This window comes from Peromyscus leucopus, chromosome 3, assembly GCF_004664715.2.
Source record: "Peromyscus leucopus breed LL Stock chromosome 3, UCI_PerLeu_2.1, whole genome shotgun sequence".
NCBI lineage: Eukaryota > Metazoa > Chordata > Mammalia > Rodentia > Cricetidae > Peromyscus > Peromyscus leucopus.
The window spans coordinates 157524043-157544578 of NC_051065.1; the positions used below are offsets into that span (position 1 = coordinate 157524043).

General features: G+C 50.5%; 2 protein-coding genes across 5 annotated transcripts; one reads left to right on the forward strand and one right to left on the reverse strand.

Annotated features, from left to right (window-relative positions):
• The first annotated feature begins 222 nt into the window (after nucleotides 1-222).
• Camk1 (calcium/calmodulin dependent protein kinase I) lies at nucleotides 223-12124 on the forward strand. The gene is made up of 12 exons (XM_028863915.2): nucleotides 223-607; nucleotides 2554-2668; nucleotides 4670-4801; nucleotides 5897-5971; nucleotides 6053-6191; nucleotides 7668-7794; nucleotides 7889-7964; nucleotides 8751-8863; nucleotides 9569-9647; nucleotides 9747-9834; nucleotides 11620-11737; nucleotides 11844-12124. Exons 2-12 carry the CDS (start codon nucleotides 2586-2588, stop codon nucleotides 11936-11938), a joined length of 1125 nt encoding a protein of 374 aa, XP_028719748.1. The 5' UTR covers nucleotides 223-607; nucleotides 2554-2585; the 3' UTR covers nucleotides 11939-12124.
• Nucleotides 12064-19893, reverse strand: Ogg1 (8-oxoguanine DNA glycosylase). Of its 4 annotated transcripts, none has more exons than XM_028863916.2 (7): nucleotides 19290-19886; nucleotides 18624-18871; nucleotides 17270-17449; nucleotides 14754-14935; nucleotides 12731-12881; nucleotides 12543-12592; nucleotides 12180-12368 (listed from the first exon to the last, which is right to left on the reverse strand). In XM_028863916.2, the coding sequence occupies exons 1-7, from the start codon at nucleotides 19424-19426 to the stop codon at nucleotides 12279-12281; spliced, it is 1038 nt and encodes a 345-aa protein (XP_028719749.1). In that variant the 5' UTR covers nucleotides 19427-19886; the 3' UTR covers nucleotides 12180-12278. The 4 variants fall into 4 exon arrangements, 3 of the variants coding, with proteins under 3 accessions (XP_028719750.1, XP_028719749.1, XP_028719751.1); XR_005091197.1 differs by having other exon boundaries at nucleotides 12320-12368; nucleotides 12543-12612; nucleotides 19290-19892; XM_028863917.2 differs by lacking the exon at nucleotides 12731-12881 and having other exon boundaries at nucleotides 12064-12368; nucleotides 19290-19893.
• Nucleotides 19894-20536: the final 643 nt, after the last annotated feature.

The following is a 20536-nucleotide window of genomic DNA, read 5'->3' on the forward strand; positions in this document are numbered from 1 at the left end:
CATCAGAGCCTTAGCTCTGTTCCCACTGACTCGGAGCTTCAGTTTACCTGCCTATCAAATGGGATATTGCGGCTCTTCATTTTACCAGCCCCTTACTAGTCTTCTGAACTTTCCAAGGGCCCAGCTCCCTTTTACCACTACAGGGTGGGGACAGAGGGGACAGAAGCCTAAGAACCCTAAGGGAGGTCCCAGAACTGTTCTGAAAGCAACTCCAGGCTCAAACTGGCCAGCCCCTGGCATCTCATAAATGTCGGTTCGAATACCATCTGCCACTGACCAACTGCTGATTTCAAGACATCTCTGGCCCTCACTTGTCTCCGCTGACAAGCGTCCTGCTGAAGACAAAGGGCAAGGAAGCATTTTGCAAAGGCTGTCGTAGAACCACTGGGGCCCTTCTCCAGTCCGAGAGCGCGCGTCCCCTCGACTCCCAGTCCTCTGCCTCAGGCTCCTCCTCCATTGACATCAGAGCCGCAGGCGGGCGGAGAGAGCCGAGCGCTAGCCAAGCGCCAGCGACTGAGCAGGCCGGCTGACCAGGCACAGACGCGGCGGGAGCTCCGCACCAGCCACCCCGGCCCTCGCAGCCAGCCCCGACGCGGGGCAGCCGCAGGTACAGCTGGGGTCTGCCCTGCTCTGTGCCGCTGGGAGCCCCAGCCACAGGGTACTGACGCCCGAGGGTGGGAGGGGCCCCTGGATCCTGGACTGAATAGGGTTGGGCCTTTCTCTCCCACCTCCGCCCCAGGCCCATCAGGTGCTAGGTGACCTCCAGGGACACTGCCTGGGTGTCAGAACAGGGTGGGGAGGGGGGCTGTGTGCGCCTATGTCCGAGCGCTAGGCCGGACTGGAAGGGCGTAGGCATTTGGAAGTGGAGATGGGGGAGGGTATGTGAGGGGTTCCCTGAAGCAGGCATGTGCTTCAGTTGTGTAAGGGTGTCTGGGAATTCATTTTTTGTTGCATATGGTGTTCAAGGATACACACACACACACATACACACTGATGTCTGGCTTGCAGAGTAGGTAGTTAAGTCAGAAGTGGGGGAGGTTTGGTTCTGATCTAAAGGTGTTTAGAGTTAGGTAGAGAGTTAAGGCTTGGTTTGCTGTGTAGGGCACTGGGCAGAGGGGCTGGAGGGTGCAGATAGGATTGAAGTTGCCAAGTCTGGTATGTGGGAATGGATGCCACCTTGTTCATGTGTACATGGAATCAGTATTGGAGTGTAAGGGGTCTGGGTGAGGGATGTTTGGACGAACAGGTATGTGAGAGCATGAGGGGGCCTGGGGACCGTATATATGAACACGTATGTTGATGCCTGGGTGTATGCATCTAATCGGGCGCCATGGTGTGTAGTGTGCTGGGTCTAGAAGGCAGGTGTTTGGGCTCAAGATTCATGTCAGTCCTGATGTGCAGTGTCTGCTGCAGCGTGTGGAACTGGGAGTCATTAGTGTTGGCCTCAGATGAGTTCCACTTTTCTTCTTGAATTCAGCATTGGCTCCTTTCCTAGAAGCCTTTGGTCCTGGGGTGGCTGGCTGGCCAATGCTCCGGGAACGAGGTCCCATTCAAGGAGTGGACAGTTCTGGCCAGGGTGCCTTCCCTTCGTCTTTCCCAGAGGAAACAGAAGGAGGGCATCTTCCCAGAACTATGGGGGGATGGGGGGCTCTATTTGGCCACACTCTCTGTGATTCTGGGATGTCGAGAGTTTGTTTTCTGAATAATCCCCAGTCTAGTTTTCTACTGGACCAACAGAAGACAGCCTTTGCCCTCAGCAAGCTTAGCTGGGACCATGGCTGGGTGTCTCTTGGGCAACTCTGGTCTCACCCTATCCATCTCCAACCTCAGTTTCTTAGTTTCCACTGATACATGAGGAGAGAACCCACCCTCTCTTGTAGGATGAGACAGAGAAGTCTAGGGAAAGGTCCAAGATACATAAGGTCAACCCAGGAGGGGATGGGTGGGACCAGTATTCAGGCTGCTGGGACACAGACAGGAGTCAGGAGGGCTAGGCCTGGGGAGTTCCAGCTGTGGCTGATGTTGCCTTGGTAACAGTGAGAAAGAGCTATTTAAAAACGTGGCTGAGATATTGCTGGAAGCCCAGGCTGCCGGAAACCTGATTTCCAAGAGGCTAGGGTGGCAAGGAGGAGGGAGAGGAGACGCCCCAGCCCTTCCCAGGATGAGACTGGGGCATCACTGCTCTGGGCAGAGGGTTCCTCCAGGGTGCTGCTTCTAGCTGCTCTGCGGTCTTATCTGCTATCTCCCTCGAGGGGAGGGTTTCCTTGGGTGTTAGGATGCAGAGAAAGACTGGGGCAAAATGGAGAATGAAGAAGTGAAGGAATGCACGAACACCGAGAAGTTTGCTGCCAGCGGGAATGAATGATTGTTTCTCTAGGCATAAGAATTCTGGAACAAATGTTGAATGAACCAATGACTAGTGAAGGCTGAACGACTGCATCAATGGGCAGATCAAGGGATGAATGAACTCGTGCTGGCTGAATAGGAACGGGACATGCCATAGATTCTCAGGGAGGTTAGCCCTCTGAATCTCTCCCTCCGTTTCCCTTCCAGGAGCCCTGGCTGTGGCTGGAGGGCAGTGGGCCATGCCAGGGGCAGTGGAAGGCCCCAGGTGGAAGCAGGCAGAAGACATTAGGGATATCTATGACTTCCGAGATGTTCTGGGCACGTGAGTCTCAGGCTGGGGGTGGAGTGGGAGAGCCATGTCTGAGCTGGGGACAGAATTAGGAAGGGCTTCACTCTTTTTTTTGGGGGGTGGGGGTTTCGAGACAGGGTTTCTCTGTGTAGTTTTGTGCCTTTCCTGGAACTTGGAACTCACAGAGATCCGCCTGGCTCTGCCTCCTGAGTGCTGGGATTAAAGGCCTGCGCCACCACCGCCCGGCAGGGCTTCACTCTTGGGCCGGGTGGCTGGAGAGGCTGAGTCTGGGGCGGTGCTTCCTCTGGTCAGTTGACCAGTACTTCCCTTTTCCTACAGACCAGGGCTGTAGTCAGTAGGAAATGGTGTAGACTGGTCCAGCTTTTTGTTTTTGGCTAACAGTGGTTAAGATGGGGCCTCTCTTGTACAGCCAAGATTCCTTATGACGAGAAGAGTACAGGAGATTGAAGGGGCCGTTTATCTACCTTGCTGCCAAGAGCAGCTCTTCTGACTTAGGTTTGGAAACTGAGGCTGGGCATGGCTGTTCTTGAGAGTCGAAATCCAAATTTAACTCAAACCAGGTTTCTTTCCTTTACAAGTTGGTCCTAGAGAGACAGAGAGACAGACAGACACAAAATGACAGGTAGATGTATATTTTGATCTCACTGAGGTTGTAGAAGCCAAGTAGTCTCTTCTGGCTGGACAACACTCCCTGAAGGAGACATGAGCTCTGGGGGCTGACGGATAAGATGGACAGGCTTGTGCTTGTCAGAAAGCAGGAAGGTAATTCAAGGCAGGGGGAAGAGTGCATGCAAAGGCTCAGAGGCCAGGCTGCCTTAGGAGGAGGCAGAGTCTGCTGGAGCTCATAGGGCTGGGAGGAGTTGAGGCAGCCAGAGATGGAAAGGGGCAGAGAATGCAAAATCTTGAGAACAGGCTGAGGTAAGAGGTCATGTCTCAGGACAGAGGAAGGCATTCAAGATTGGCCACAGGTGCTGGAGAGATGGCTGGGCAGTTAAGAACACTAGCTGCTCTTGCAGACGACTAGGTTCAGTTCTCAGAGCTGATGGTGGTCCACACGCATCTGGAACTCCAGATCCAGGGGCTCTGATGCCTTCTTCTGACCCTTGTGGAGCACCAGGTATGCAGACATACATGTAGGCAAAACCCTCATACACAAAGTAAATAAATCTGGAAAAAAAAAAAAAAGACTAGCCATAGTGTGGGGCAAATTGGAGAGCCAAGAGTGGAGACCAATGTTGTGATCAGTCACTAGTTGTCCTCAATGACTGGAATGCTACCATGAGGGACGAGTTTGACTTAGGACTTCTTATTCTCCCAGGGAAAGCAAACAGATATAGAAATAATACCCTAGCAAATCCTCCTTGATCAGTGAGTGCCAGTATGTGGATGGATGTATCTGTTGCTATGAGTCTGGGATAAACCACTGCCTCTTAAACTCACTGAACATAAGATCACCCATAGACCTAGTTAAAATGCAGCATTTGATTTAGGAAGTCTGGGGTGGGTAAGACCTGAGACTCTGCATTTCAAAACATTCTCAGGTAATGGTCTGATTCTGAGGTTCTAAAGGGCATCAAATTACCCACAATTCAAACTGACTTAACAGAGAAAGAATCAACCAATCACACACACAATTAAAAATCACAGGGGTAGAGTTCAGGCCCAGTTGGCTCACATGTTATCAGAAAATTGTCTATTTCCCCAGCCTGGCTTCCTCTGGTTGGTTTCAGTGTGAAGCAGGGTCTCCCCAAGCACTGACAAAGATACCTGTCATCTACTCCAGGTTTACATCCCACCAGCTTACTAGGAGAGTACCTCATTCACAGTGCCAGGAAACTGGCATGTATGTGACCAGTCATTGAGCAGGGACAGACCATCCAACTGACCAGGTCTGGAGACATGGGGTAGCTGAGTGCTGAATGACATAGGCAGTTATGTGGGCTACAGGGGATGGAGGAGAGAGCAAGGGAAGCGGGATTCTAGCTCCTCACCTTGCAAACCTCTATCTCACAGGGGTGCCTTCTCAGAGGTCATCCTGGCAGAGGACAAGAGGACTCAGAAGCTGGTGGCCATCAAATGCATTGCCAAGAAGGCCCTGGAGGGCAAAGAGGGCAGCATGGAGAACGAGATCGCCGTCTTGCACAAGTGGGTGGGCCCTGCATTGACCACCCCCTTTGTTCCTGTTTTAGAAATCCTTTGACTTCTGCTCCTCACAGGGACCTCTGGCAGAGAGTGACTGGCACAGAGCTAACCTCCCAGATGAGACTGAGATGCTAGGGCTTGTTTTTATTGGGTGAATCTGTTCACGGGGCCACAAGATCAACCACCCACATAGCTTTCTACCCACCTAAGCATCTCCCATAAAGTAAAGCAGACTATTTGCTGACCTCCTGACTAAATTAGCAACCAACTGGTATGTTCATGCTGACAGGAAACCTGCTCATGCTGCAAAGCTTATAGCAAGCATTTGCTACCAGTGCCTCCCATTTCCTATCTGGACAGAGGAGATGGTCATTTCATTTCCCTTATTGGGGTGGGTGGGATAGTGAGGTCAGCAAGGGCAAGAGAATTGCCCAAGGTCACACAGCAAATCTGTGGGAAAGCCAGGTCTCCCCCCCCCCCGCCCCCCCCCCCGCGCGCCAAGATCAATCGCCATTGGTTCATTTGTGGGGTAGTGACTGTATGCAGGTGCTGTGCCAGGCACCCTGCTTGCCTCATGTCATGTGATCTTCACGTGACGTTTTGAAGGCCTGTTACTTGTCTTTTATAGAAGAAGACACTCAGGCTCAAAGAGGTGACATTCCATTCAACAACTATTACAAGCAACTGCTCTGTACCTGGTGCCAGAATAGAGCTGAATCAGACCTTCTCTATACTTGAGGAAGTGACCTCTGGGTAGGGGAGGCTGGCAAGGTAGTAGACACGGGAAACTTAGTCACATTCCCATCAGAGTTGCAAAGTGAAAATACTAGCTCCCAAGCAGCATGTGGCAGATGCAGGATCTGGGTGTGGGTCTGTCTGGGCAGAATCAGGACCTAGACCCGGATGTGTCTAAGCAGAGGCAGCATCTGGGCCCAGATCTGTTTGACACCAGAGCCCAGCACTGGCTCTTCCGTTCTTACCTTCTAGCATCAGCTTTTTCCCAGTGGGTTCCAGAACCTTGGTGTCCTGCCCTGGATGCCGGTGATGGGGAGTGGGCGAGCCATCCTAAGCTCTGAACCACCTCATTTTTCCTTCTAGGATTAAGCACCCCAACATTGTAGCCCTGGATGACATCTATGAGAGTGGGGGCCACCTCTACCTCATCATGCAGCTGTGAGTGGCCTGTCTGCCCATCCTTACTCCTCTCCCTGCTGCTCTACTCCCTGGGCCAGACTTTCCTGTCCCTTGCTGCAGGGTTTCAGGTGGGGAGCTATTTGACCGCATTGTGGAGAAAGGATTCTACACAGAACGGGATGCCAGCCGCCTCATCTTCCAGGTGCTGGATGCTGTCAAGTACCTTCACGACCTGGGCATTGTGCACCGGGATCTCAAGGTGAGAATGGAGGGACCTAGTAAATAGTGCACTGAGGGGGGGGGGCTGACAATCCTGCCTTGTCTGTCCTTGGGCATCTCTCAGCCCTTCAATGGAACCTCAGCTTCCCATTTGCAAAATGAACTTCTTGTGACCCACTAAACCAGCTCCTCTTATTCCAGATTAGACAGGACAAAATAAATAGGCTGGGCTGTTATTTTAACATGCACGTCCTTTTCTGATAATGGAACATCCTACTTGCTCTTTGTAGAGAACACATGGGACAGCAGAGCTTCAGAGAAATGGATAGGGGCTTACACTGAAATACACTTCAGGCCAAGCCAAGTGTGGTGGCGCACGCCTTTAACCCCAGCACTTGGGAGGCAGAGGCAGGCGGATCTGAGTTTGAAGCCAGCCTGGTCTACAGAGTGAGTTCCAGGACAGCCAGGGCTACACAGAGAAAAACCTGTCTCAAAAAAGAGAAAACAAACAAAACAAAAAAAAACAACCAAAAAAAGAGAAGAAAAAAAAATACCCTCCAGTCCAGAATGGAGGGGCTCTGGGACACAACAGACTGAAGTCTAGCCATGCCCTAACTGGCTGTTGGGTCAATCACTGCCTCTAAAGGCATTAGTTTCCTCATCTGTAAAGTGGGCTTGTTCAGACTAGTCAGGCTGGTTACGTGGTACGGTTAAAATCAGTTAGGTACTTACTAAGGTCCAGTATAGGAGGCAAAAAAGTAAAATTTTTGCGGTACTGTGGATTTCTGTAAGGTTTCTGAGGTCTAGGAAAATCCTCCTGCAATCCTTTTTAAAACCTGTGGCCTTCTAGAGAATTTCCTTCGGCTTTGTTTTTGTTTTTGTGGCACTGCTTATTTGCCTGGGGCCTTATGTATGATGCCAGGCAAGCGTTCTACCTACATGCCCAACTGCCCCTCCCCTTAAAAGCCTCTTTCGTCTACCCCTTGGCTTTTCCTTTGCTACCAGTGTCTTAGGTGAGCACACAAAGCAGCGGGTCTCATCATGGTAGCTTCATGCACAGGGGTCACTGGACTTTCCTCTCCCATGTCCTCCTCCCCCCGCTTCCATCCTCAGTCTCCCTTCTGCCTTCCCCTTACACATATTCCATGACCCTTTCTTCTTTTCACTTTTGATTTGGAGGCAGGTTCTAAAGTGCCCAGGCTGACCTTGAACTGACTGTTGTCAAGGCAAGCCTTGGACCTTCCATTCTGACCTGGATTAGCCAGGATTCAGGCGTCTGCCACTTGTTCTATGTCAGGCTGTCTTTGCACTCAGCAGTAGCCGAGGACACACTGAACTCTTGATCCTTCTGCTTCTACCTCCCGGGTGTTGGGGCAGCAGGCATGCAAAACTGTGCCCCCTAGCTAGCTTCTGATGGATTTAGCTAGCTAGACACAATGGATTTTGGAGAGGTAGACAGGGCTGCTGGCCTCTGGCTACCTCTGACTGCCCCTTCTCCTCTTTCCTACCTTCCAAGCCAGAGAACCTGCTGTACTACAGCCTGGATGAAGACTCCAAAATCATGATCTCCGACTTTGGCCTCTCCAAGATGGAGGACCCAGGCAGTGTGCTCTCCACAGCCTGTGGGACTCCAGGATACGTGGGTGCGGAGGGCCCTAGGTTGGGGCTTGGGATGAGGAAGGAGCTAGGAGCTGCAGGACAGACATTTGTCACCACCATGTCTCTTTCCCTCCACAGCCCCCGAGGTCCTGGCCCAGAAGCCCTACAGCAAGGCCGTGGACTGCTGGTCCATTGGGGTCATTGCCTATATCCTGTAAGTGGGGGCATGGTCAAGGTGGCCCGTGACTACAGAGTTGCCTTCCCTGCTTTATCCTCTTTCTATACAGTTATATCTACCAGCTAAACACTAACAGGCAGGGGTATGGAGAGATGGCTCAGTGGCTGAGAGACTTGCTGCTTTTCCAGAGGACCCAGGTTCAATTCCCCACATGGTGACTCACAACCATCTGTAACTCCAGTTCCAGGGGATCTGGCGCCTTCTTTTGTCTCTGTGGGTACATACACATGGTGAATAGACTTATATGCAGGCCAAATACCCATATACAAACACACAAACAAACAAAACAACAACCTAACAGGCTTCATTCAAGAGATGCCATGTTTCCAATACTGTGGGAAACACCGAGGATTTAGTAGAAACCAAACCAACCCAAGTGCCTGCCCTGAAGCGTTGACACATAGAATCAGCGAGCAAACAAATCTACAAAACAGTGTCACCTGGTAGAAATCAGCGAAGAAAAATCAAGCAGAGTAGGGAGAGATGTCATTTCAGATAGCCAAGGGCTCTGTGGAGGTAACATCCGATTGGCTTTTGAATGACGTAAAGGATCCAGACAATTTAGGTGTGGGTAGAATGTCAAACACAGAGGAGTTTAGGACAGTAGGTTCAAAGGACAGAAGGCCAGACTGCCAGATGGAAGTGAGCAAGGCAGGGAAGAGAACTTCCTGCAGGTTCCGTATGGCTCTTGGCACCGCCCCAATGCGCCATCTCCAAGCCAGTGAGTGCATGTAAAACTGGGTGGTTTCTTCCTCTGCCCAGGCTCTGTGGCTACCCGCCCTTCTACGATGAAAATGACGCCAAACTCTTTGAACAGATTTTGAAGGCCGAGTACGAGTTTGACTCTCCTTACTGGGACGACATCTCTGACTCTGGTATTTGGGTCTTTTGCCTTCTTGTCTGGGCTCAGGGGCCTTCTTCATCTGCTTGGGCGTCTCCACTGTCTGTCTTTGTTCCATCTCCCAGCGCCAGACTAGAAGCTGATGTCATGTTGCGCCTTAGGTTCCCTCTGCTTGGCCTCTAATCTGACAGATCTGTAGGCATGCACGGTCTTCAAACCCAGTATTCACAAAAATACCTCCCCTAAGGCTGACTTCCCTGAGGCTTAAACAGCATTAAGTATTTCCATCTCCCATTTCATGTCCCAGTTAGGGCCTAGCTTATGATGGCTGCACAGTGGTTTACACACTAGTGTGAGTGCACTGAATGGATTCTTCTGTAAATATGTTCTTAAGAAAGAGGGAGCTAAGCCGGGCGGTGGTGGCGCACGCCTTTAATCCCAGCACTCGGGAGGCAGAGGCAGGAGGGTCTCTGTGAGTTCGAGGCCAGCCTGGGCTACCAAGTGAGTTCCAGGAAAGGCGCAAAGCTACACAGAGAAACCCTGTCTCGAAAAACAAAAAACAAAAAATCGGGGTGGGGGGGGGAGAAAGAGGGAGCTAGAAGGCTGGGGTGTAGGGGGTGGTGCATAAGCAGACTAGGCCTCACTGTCTTGTTGCCGGGTGAGATCTGAGGGAGCACTGTTTTGGGGGTGTCCACAGGCATGATCATGCTGTATCTTTGCTTTTGTCTTGGGGCTTCAGCCAAAGATTTCATACGGCACTTGATGGAGAAAGACCCGGAGAAGAGGTTCACCTGTGAGCAGGCCTTGCAGCACCCGTGGTGAGAGCTCCCACTCCAAACGACATGTTAGGGTGGGCCTTGGGGACCCCAGGTCTGCCTCCAGCCTCACAGACAAACCTGCATATACCCCCATCCTAGGATTGCAGGAGATACAGCTCTGGATAAGAATATCCACCAGTCAGTGAGCGAGCAGATCAAGAAGAACTTTGCCAAGAGCAAGTGGAAGGTCAGCATACACTCCTAATCCCTGGTCCCCCCAGACTCAACTTGCACAGCACCCAGTACCAGGTGCATGCAGGACCTGCCCAGGGAGGTTTTCTAAAGAATCTCCTATGTTCACTCGACAAAGGCCACTTGACCTCTAAAGTCCAGAGAGGGTCTCTGAGCTCCATCTCTGGAGGGACAGTCTACTCTGCAGGATTTAATGATGCAGCCCATGGGACCCAAGAAGGGTCAGAAAGGTGGCCATAGATCTGTCGGTTCACTAGTAATTAACCAGGCATAGAGGATATGCCTGAGGCAGACGAACAGGGGTGCAAAGAGGCCAGGGTAAGAGAGTGTGGCCAAGTGTTAGCCTGCTGGACTAGAGGGGCTGGAAGAACTAAGGGAACTAAGGGTCAGAGCCAGGCTACAGAAGCTGGTAAAGGCCACGGAGATCCCTGGATGCTACAGTCGAGCACCCACCTGTTGTAGAGGACAATCCCAGAAAGACTGAGAGCAGGAACTGGTCCTGAAGAAAGGATCTGCTTTCAGGATGCAGAGAAGGCAAGGAGGGAAACCTGGGGGCCCAATAGGGTATGTCAGAGATGTAGCAGATAGCGGGGCCTGACTCAGAAGCCACAAGAACACAGGATGGTAGAAAGCAGGAGGCAGACTCCCAGGAAAACAAAGATGGGAGGCATACTGAGGGAGTGAGATGTTAAGGGCTGGCCCAACCTTCTGGTAGGGGACAGTGTGGACAGTGGTACCATAACCACGATAATGATCCTAGGGGCAGAAACATGTCTTGAGAGGGTTTAGTTTTGTACATGCTCAACTTGAGAGACACGTAGGACATCTAGGGGAGTAAATTGAATATAAAATGAGAGAAACAAATATGAAAACTACTTAACCTTTCTGCACTTCAGTTTTCTCCTTTGAAATTAATATTATTCCAGCACTTGGGGAGGGTAAGACAGGAGGATCGGGAATTCAGGGTCAGCCCAGTCAGCCTGCCTGGGCTAACATGAAACCTTGCCTCAAAAAGGAGGGGTGGGTGAGTATACAGCTCAGTTGGCAGAGTGATTGCCTAGCATGCATGAAACCCTAGTTGGATCATTAGTATCACATAAAACTGGACATGGAGGTGGCACATGCCTATAATCCCAGGACTCAGGAGATAGAGGTAGAATTGGAGGATAGCCTGGGCTACATGAGAACCCATCTTTTAAAAAAAAATGAAAGAAATTAAAACTATTAATATTGCTTTCCAGAGCCAGGTACAGTGGCAAACACCTTTAATCTCAGCACTTGGGAGTCTGAGGCAGGCGGATCGCTGTGAGTTCCAGGACAGCCAGTGCTTCATAGTGAGACCCTGTCACAAACAAACAAACAAACAAACAAGCAGGGCTCGTCGGCCTGGTGTGCAGCACACACACACACACGCCTGTAATCCCAGCACTTTGGAGGCTGAGGCAAGGATACATAGCAAGACCATCTAAAAAGAGAAACACCACACAAGTGCTGCATTACAGAATTGTGTGAGGATTAAATGAATAACCATACAATGTACTCAGAGCTGTGCTTGACACCTAAGTGTTTGTTAGAGGAATATGAATTCCTTTGTACACGTTTCACACATGTGCTTGTATGTAAGACTGAATATAACTTAGTAAAGCCTTACGGTTTTCTGGGGAGGATTTGGGGAGTCACTAAGGAACATGTGAGTGGCGATAGCAGAGTCCCTGCAGGACCCCCGCTGCCGACCCCTAGCCCCCGAGGCCCCTTTTCAGCAGTCCCTTTCTCTCCACAGCAAGCTTTCAATGCCACGGCTGTGGTTCGGCACATGAGGAGGCTGCAGCTGGGCACCAGCCAGGAGGGGCAGGGGCAGACGGCGAGCCACGGGGAGCTGCTGACGCCGACCGCCGGGGGTAAGAACCGGGGCCATGTGGCCGGGGCTAGGTGGTCCATGAAGAGACAGATGTGAGGCTGGCTGGAGCCTGCTCCACAGCCGCCTCTGCTCTTTTCTCTGCACAGGGCCAGCCGCTGGCTGTTGCTGCCGAGACTGCTGTGTGGAGCCAGGCTCGGAACTGCCCCCCGCACCACCCCCGAGCTCTAGGGCCATGGACTGAACACCAAGGAAGTCAGGGTTTCTTTCATGGGCGGGGTTGGGGGCAGCCTGCTTCCTCCTCACCCCAGAACTGGGGAGTTTCTTACCCCATCCCTCCTCACCCCGTCCCTCTCACTCTTCACTGCATTTTCCATACAAATGTTTCTATTTTATTGTTCTTTCTTGTAATAAAGGGAAGATAAAACAAGACAGCTCTGTATTCTCAAACAGCTCCCTCGCCCTCCTGTGAAAACCGACTGAGGTAGGAGTGGTGAGTCTTCTTGACACGAGACGGTGGGGACAGAGAAGACAATGGAGCACAAAGGAAATACCAATGACGGCTTTGGTCTCCTGGGTCCTGCCTAGCCTTCTGGCCTCTTAGAGACCTTCCTGCGCTTTGCTGGTGGCTTCGCAGCCTGGTTCGATTGGCGCAGATCAGCACTGAACAGCACCTATGGGAAGGGACCTAATGAGTCTATGGGGAGGACGGGATGGAGGTCAGGGCTGGGGTCAATGGAGAATACTTGGGGAGGGGGTGGGAGTCATGAGAACAGGCGGTCGAAGAGTCCAGGGGTCAAGCAGGGCTGAGGGAGAAGTCCTTTAGGGTCTGAACTAGGTATACTTACTGCTTGGGCCCAGCCAGCATGAGGTCCCCACAGATTCCGGAAGAAGTTTCCTAAATTAGAAGCGAGGAGGCTACATTAATTGACCCACATGCCCTCCATCCTCAGATGGGGAGTGTGGGAGAGATGATCAAGAATGCAGAGATTCTCCAACCTCAGCCCAATGATCCAGCATCACACACTCTCCTCACCCAGTTCTTTGTTGGCCAGAGGGCTCGGGCCCTTAGCTTGGGATGTGTTAGGGTGCCAGCCGTAGTCACGCTGGGCGATCTGCCATACGTGGACGTCCACAGGCACAGCCTGGGGTTTGTCAAGCGCCATTAAGCAGATGCAGTCAGCCACCTTTGACAAAGAGTGAACTGTTGTGGAGGAATGGCAGGATCTGGCCCATATCCAAAGCCATCTGCTTCCTCTTTCCACTAAGGTAGCCCTGTCCTGCATTTTCAGTCAATATGCAGTAATTACCCATTACTTCTAAAAATAGCTTCAAGAAGATGTGTTCCTAAGTGAACACCTGTGCAGGCCATACTCTCATATAACCTGGGGAGAAGGCATGACCATACTCTCTTTAGAGACAAGAAAACGGGCTCAGCCAGGTGGTGGGGGCGGCACACCCCTTTAATCCCAGCACTCAGGAGGCAGAGGCAGGTGGATCTCTCCAACCTGGCCTACAGAGGGAGTTCCAGGACAACCAGGGCTACATGGAGAAACCCTGTCTCAACAAATAAACAGACAAACAAAAAAGAAGAGAACTGGGGCTTTGAAGGGTGCCTTGGCCCAAATCATACAGCAGAAATTAGGCAGTGCCAAGATTTAATGCCAGCCCATTAATTTCTTTTTGTTGTTGTTGTTAAGACAGGGTTTCTCTGTGTAGCCCTGGCTGTCCTGGGACTCCCTCTGTAGACCAGGCTGGCCTTGAACTCAGATAACCTGGGATTAAAGGCACATGTCACCACTGCCTGGCTCCATTAAAAATTCTTTAAGTCAGTGGGGTTGAAGAGATGGTTCAGCAGTTAAGAACATTGGTTGCTCTTTCAGAAGACCCGATTTCAATTCCTAACACCCACAGGGTGGCTCACAACCATCTGTAACTCCAGAAGATCTGACACCCTCTTCTGGCCTCCTCGAGCCATACGTGCAAGTGGTATACAAACATACATACAGGCAAAATACGCATACACAGAATTTTTTTTTAATTTCAAAATTAAGTGAATCCATTTAAAATTTAAAAATTGTTCATAGTTATCTCTTCATGGGGCAGGAGTCCAAGGGAGGTCAGAGGCCAACTATGGGAGTCAAGTTTCTCCTTCCACCATGTGGATCTCAGGGATTGAACTAAGGTTGTCAGGCTTGGTGGCCAGTTCCAAAAATTCATTTTATTTTATTTTTTAAAGATTTGTTTTTATTTTTATTTGTGTGTGTGTATGACATGTGTGTTCAGGTGCCCATGGAGACCAGAAGAGGGTATCAGATCCCCTAGGACTGGAGTGAGAGGTAGTTATTGAAAGCCACCTGACGTGGGTGCTGGGAATCCAACTTGGGTCCTCTGGAAGAGCAGTAAGTGCTCCTAACTTCTGGACCATCTATCTAGTTCCTGAAAATTCATTTTAAGCAAGAGAGGAGTATAAAGAATAAAGACAAGTTATAAATTCCAATTGTCTTCTAGAGAAACCTATTGACATCAACAAAACATTCTGTAAGCACATGTAATTTCAAGAAAAAAAAAAAAGAAAAATAGAAACATCTTTCCATTTGTCTTCCCAAAAGTAACCAGTATTAACTTGCCTGTTCTTCCCTCCAGAAATTTCTGCATACATACAGTAATGTACATAAAAGCACCAACACAGAGGACCTTTCTAAGAATTTATTCAAAGTGCAACCTCCCCGCCCCTTTTTTTTGGTTTTTCTCTGTGTAGCTTTGGACCCTGTCCTGGAACTCATTCTGTAGCCCAGGCTGGCCTCGAACTCACAGAGATCCACCTGGTTCTGCCTCCCGAGTGCTGGGATTAAAGGCATGCGCCATCACCGCCCGGCTCAGGTCCAGCCTCTTTTATACTCTCTGCTTCTGTTTCTAATAAAACACTGCTACTCCTTTGTCCTTCCTGTGCTTCCTCCAAGAGTCGGGCTCCCCTGGACACTCGGGTCTGCCTTGTTTCTACCTCTCCTACTCTCATTGTGGTGAAGAGGGCATGTCCTACTTTTCTGGGGTCTCACCTTGGTGCCCACCCCGGGCAGGGTGCAGAGGGCTTTGTGGGCGTCTTCATAAGGGGCTGCTCGAAGTTGCTGCAGCCAAGCCAGCCCACCTTGCTCTTCCAGGATGGCTTTGGCGCTGGCACATACATAGCGGGCCCGGTACCCCAGGCCCAGCTTTCTGAGGTGAGCCTCTACCTCTGGACCTGTGGGGATAGAGAGGAAAGGGGGGGGAGGTCAGGTATCCTTGCTTTGTTCCTGTCCCAGGCTAGTGTATAATGTACCCCACCTCAATGCTTCTCTAGGCACCCCTTCCTTATTTACTGTCCTCTAGGAATCAGTGGACAGTAGGACGTGAAAACGAAACAGTTAAGACCTGAGCTCTGTCCCCATAAATGTTCTTGGTGCGCCCCCTGTGTTGGGCTCTGAAGCAGGGGCTGAGGCCTCCTACTCTGGAGGACCCCCCACCTGAGTTCTTTAGCTTTATTCAAGAAGCGCTCACATCCATGGCCTAATAACCTGATGCAGAAGATTGGTAGATGGCCCAGCAGGCAAATGCACTTTTGCATAAGCCTGATGACTTGAGTCCAATCCTCAGGGTCCACATAAAAAGGCAGACGGAGAGAGAGGTTCACATCTGTGATCCCAGCACTCTTAAGATGAGATGGGAGGCAGAGACAGGAGAATCTGTTGGACGCTCACAGGCCAGCCAGCTTGGATATGCAGCTCAATGACAGAAAACAGAGACTTGCCTCAAAAGAAAGAGCTGACTTCTGCAAAGCTGTTTTCTGATCTCATGTGTGTACGTGCACTTGCACTCACACACACTCACAACAGAATTTATAAAGAAATGATAGTAACAGCAAGAGCTGTGTGTCTGCCACACACTGACGGCAAACTACATTAAGGCTCCTAACGACAGCATCGCTATGCTGCACATTTGACAGAAGAGGAAGTAAGGGCTTAGAGGGGTGAAGTGGGCTGGAGAGATGGTGGCTCAGCAGTTAAGAGCACTTGGTGCCCTTACAGAGGACCCGGCTTCAGTTCTTAGCATCTACACGCCGCTTCACAACCACCAGTAGCTCCAGTTCTAGGGGGTGACACTTTTTACTGACCTCTGTGGGCACCAGCACGTGCACACTGTACACATGTATACATGCAGGCAAAACACTCATACATACAACATAAACTTTTTTTAAAAATCAAAACGAAACAACTAAGAGCAACTGAGGAAAATACCCAGCACTGATCGCCGACTTCCAGGAACACATGCATTCATACACATGCACACATACATGTAAACACTACCTACCTACTCACCCACTGATTCCCCACCCCTCCAACACAAAGAAAGGGCACGATGGAGATAAGATCTCTCACTCGGGTGGGACAGCAGTGCTTACGTTCTTAAACTCATTCCTTTTCAACGCCTCACCACCGGTTTATTCACTCCCAAACCCTTCTAAATAGAAACTGATATTTCCATCCTATAAATAAGTTTAGCCTGCCGGGCGTTGGTGGCGCACGCCTTTAATCCCAGCACTCGGGAGGCAGAGCCAGGCGGATCTCTGTGAGTTCGAGGCCAGCCTGGGCTACCAAGTGAGCTCCAGGAAAGGCGCAAAGCTACACAGAGAAACCCTGTCTCGAAAAACCAAAAAAAAAAAAAAAAAAAAAAAATAAGTTTAGCCAAGCTTAGAGAGGTGAATGCATTCCTTGAAGACTTATGATTACGATTATTATTTTCTGAGACAGGAATTCTCTGTGTAGCCCTGGTTATCTAGAACTCACTCTGTAGATCAGTTTGGCCTCAAACTCAGAGATCCACCTACCTCTGCCTCCCAAGTTCTGGGACTGAAGCCATGTGCCACCACCTCCTGGCAAAGACTTAGAATTGTTAAGCCAAGAGCAGAGACTTAAGACCCTTCTTAGCACCAAAACCCACCCCGTTTGAGAGAGTACCCAAGGCAGGCTCCTTGCTATTTAGTCCCTAAGCACTTCACCTAGCTAGGTCTTCATATCTGCTAAGCAAGGTACTTGCCTCACAGGACAAGTGAGCTGGGTTCACATAGTGACAGCAGCTTAAGTTTTCCTGTGTGCCAAACACTGCTGGATGCTGGATGTATCTCCCTTTATTCAAGCCTCACGATTCGGACAGAATATGTAATATTATATTCCATTTCACAGATTCAAGACTGAAGCACACATGTGCTAAATAACATTTTCAAGTGTCAGAGCTAGGATTCAGATCCAGACAGTATGTCTCAGATCATATGCCTGTAACCCTAAACTACTGAACACTGTGTACAGATGTTTCTCTAATGAGGTACTACTGAATATACTGGCAAATAGCCAACTACTGCTGATAGTTCAGGGATGAGATCTGAGGATGAGTTGGAACTGGGACTGAACAGACAAAGTATGGCGGTTCTGGATGGAGACAGTGTTTGGGATGGTGGGAAGTTTTGAGATAGGAGCTGGTAGCTTGGAGAGAACTGAAAAAGTCTTCCTATCCAAATGCTGAAGGGGACCCACCTACTCACCAGCCAGGGCCTGAAGGCTGGGGAAGCCATGATAAGTGACATCATCAAGCTGAATGAGTCGAGGTCCAAAGGCCTGGCATAGCCGTTCTACCATGCTAGTGATTCGAGCAATGTTGTTGTTGGAGGAACAGATGAAGGAGAAAAGGCATTCCGTGGGGTCTTGTCTCAGCAGTCTCACACCTACAAGTCAGAAAGGCAGTGGGTAGCAGACGCACCTGTTTTAGGATTGGCTTCCTCGAATCCCTCCACATCAGATACTACATTCAGAGACTCCAGGAGAATGAGGGAGCGAAACCAGTGCTAGATCTCTGCTGTCTCATGGCATCCTGTGAGGTCTGAGTGGCCATCCCATTCCACGGAGAAAAAATCCACAATGCAATCACCATAAGAGCAGGGCTCTGTGTCCATTTTTTTCTTCCTATAGCCCCAAAGAGCAAATGCACTTTTGAATATAATGACAGAATGAATGATGCCACCTGCTCCAGGACACATAGCCAGGATTAGGCCCCACATCTTTATTTAACTGTGGTGATCATCATTATCATCATCACTAATATAATAACAACAGCAATGTACTAAGTACTTGTCCAATCACTTTATTTTTTTTTGAAGGTTTTAGCTTTAATATAGTAAAATTGTATATAACAAATAGTTATCAAGCAAGAATTAGTTACAATATCTAGTCTATTTGTATTTGGCAAAATTAAACATTTTGTCATCTATCCTATATTTGTGAGTCTAAAGTTTCATATCTAATTTATCTTTTATCATAACCAAGGAAAATTATAACTATCTAGTCTTTAACTACATTAAAGACCCCAGAAGGATATAATATTACCTAAGAAAACAGGAAGTACATTTTAAGCAACTTCCAAAAATGTAGAATGACAGAGACAGCTGGCTGCCTGGACAGTCACCCAAAGTTCCTCTGCATTGTTGGGGCTTCCATTTTCAGCCCACAGATCTAGAGTCTCTCAGTCATTTTTCCCTGTGTCCTGTGGAATGTCTGGCAGTCTCCTCTGCAAAGCAGGAACCTGAAGGACCATCTCACCTTGTTTCCGATCACTTTAATAAGTAAATTTTATTTATTTGTTATTATCATGGACATGTGAGTGTGGGCATGAGAGCCATGGCTCCTGCGTGGAGGTTAGAGGACAACTTTTGGTAGTTGGTTCTCTTTCCACTATGGGTTCTGGGCATTAAACATAAGGCCATCAGGCTTGCATGGCAAGCGCCTTTATCTGCTGAGCCATCTCACGGGCCCGATACCTCCATCCTCCAGAAGGTAAACTGAGTCGCAGAGCTGTAACTTAACCAATGTACAAAAGCCACCATCCCTGCCCCTTGTACTCACCTTGGAATTTCTGAGCCACTTTTTGGAAGTGGGCATCTACAGAAGCCCATTGGCTATACAGCTGAGCCAGGCTGACATCCAGCTGAAAGTACTTGTGTAAGGCGTCCAGCTCCTCTAGGGTGGGCTTGCCCACCTGGCTCTTGTCTTCTCGGTACACAGTACAAAAGAGCTGCTCCTCGGTCTGAGTCAGTGTCCATACTTGATCTGCCAGCACACCACTCCAGTGTTCAGGGCTTTGCTCCCTCCACCTGAGCACCAGGACTCAGTTATCCATTTTGTGCTGTAAGGTCCTTCCTGTCTTACAAATGTCCCACCCAAAAGCCGACTTATTTGTTATAAAGCAAAAGTAGTGTGTTTTTCATCTAAAAAAAAAAAAAAAAAAAAAGGCACTGGGGATTGAACCTAGAGTCCTGTGCAAGGGCTCTAATCACTGAGCTACATCCTCAGCTTTCCCTCTGATTTTTACTGCATGGTCCTCACAGCCCTGCAAGCTCACTACATCTACTTCATAGAGGTAACAGGCTCACTGCCAGTGCTTATACTCCAGAGTGCACTCTCATCCATCACTCCCAACATTCTTACTCCCATCATTTATTATGCATTCCTGGTGGGCAGCTCTGAGAGGTCAGATCCCAGGGCAGGGTCCCCCCAAGCGCAGATACTCACCGGAAGGACTGTCCAGAAGCTAAAACCAGGTCTAGACGCAGTTCAGAGCGTGGACACGGTATAGAGGCCCAGAGGGCCCGGCTGGAGGATAGGGTGCGATGCCTCATGCTGCCAGGCGGACAAGAGCCGAATAACATTCAGACAGCAGTCTCCTGCACATCACGACCCCGTCCACTCGGAACCCGACCTTCCTGAGCCCTAAAGGCCTCGCTCGCAAGGGACCACGTCCCCTCGGGGTGCAGCACCTTGGGTCCTAGACACCCTAGATCTGGTGTAAGGCCGTCCCGGTTTAATTCGATCCCCCCTCTCCTTGTAGACCAGCCTCCTGCCGGGAACCAGTCCTACCCGGGCCGCTCAGTTTTCCTGTGGAGCTAGCCCCGCCTCTTCCTCCTCACGTGGCCCCGCCCCCAGAGCGCCCGGCACATGCCTTCTCCTCATGAGCAGCCGTGGAGTTTTGGAAAGCCGCGCCAGTGGGGTTCTTCCGGGTCCCAGCTGACCGTCACCGGAAGTAGATCCTAGCCTGCTTAGTTGATCCTAGAGGTAGCCAATCCGAGGAGAAAGTGAGAGGCGCCAATGAGAACTCGGGTGTGGCGGAGTGGGCGGGCCTGTGAGGCGCCTTAGCGGTTGGCTTGCGGGCCTCGCTGCTGGCCATTGGCCGCCCGCGGCCGGACTCTGCCGTCTCAGGGCACTCGGTGCGATCTCAGGGCAGCGACTCCCTGGGCCGGCCCGCTCTGGAGCCCACCCCTGCAGGGCGTGGTGGCACTCAGCGTCCCAGCACTCGGTAGGCAGAGGCGGGAGGATGGCCGCACCTTCGAGGCTGAAGTAGGCTGGGCTACACGGCGAGATCCCGTCTCAAGAAACAAACCGAAAGAACCTCATCCTTTCTCCACCGAGCCTCTTTTGAGGCAGTGTGAGTGAATCCCAGAGAATCCTCTTGTCAGCCAGCGCTGTCCCCTCCACCTCCCGCCGTGCGGCCCTGAATGCGCCCTCTCGGCCTTCCTCCCAGGCTTCAGAGTCCAGTCTCGGCCCCCCGCATCGTGCGGTCGCAGCTACCCCTTCCATCTGGGCACGTCCCTTCGGTAGACCCAATCTTCTGCCCACAGGCCGTGTGAATAGGGCTTGTGAGTGGACTTGCTTTGGGGTTCACCGAGTCCAAGTACCAGTATGTGGCCCCCAGACAGCCTAACGTACCAATTTAATTACCAGCACCAGCCATCTTAGCCCAAAAATGAGTATATCACTTACAA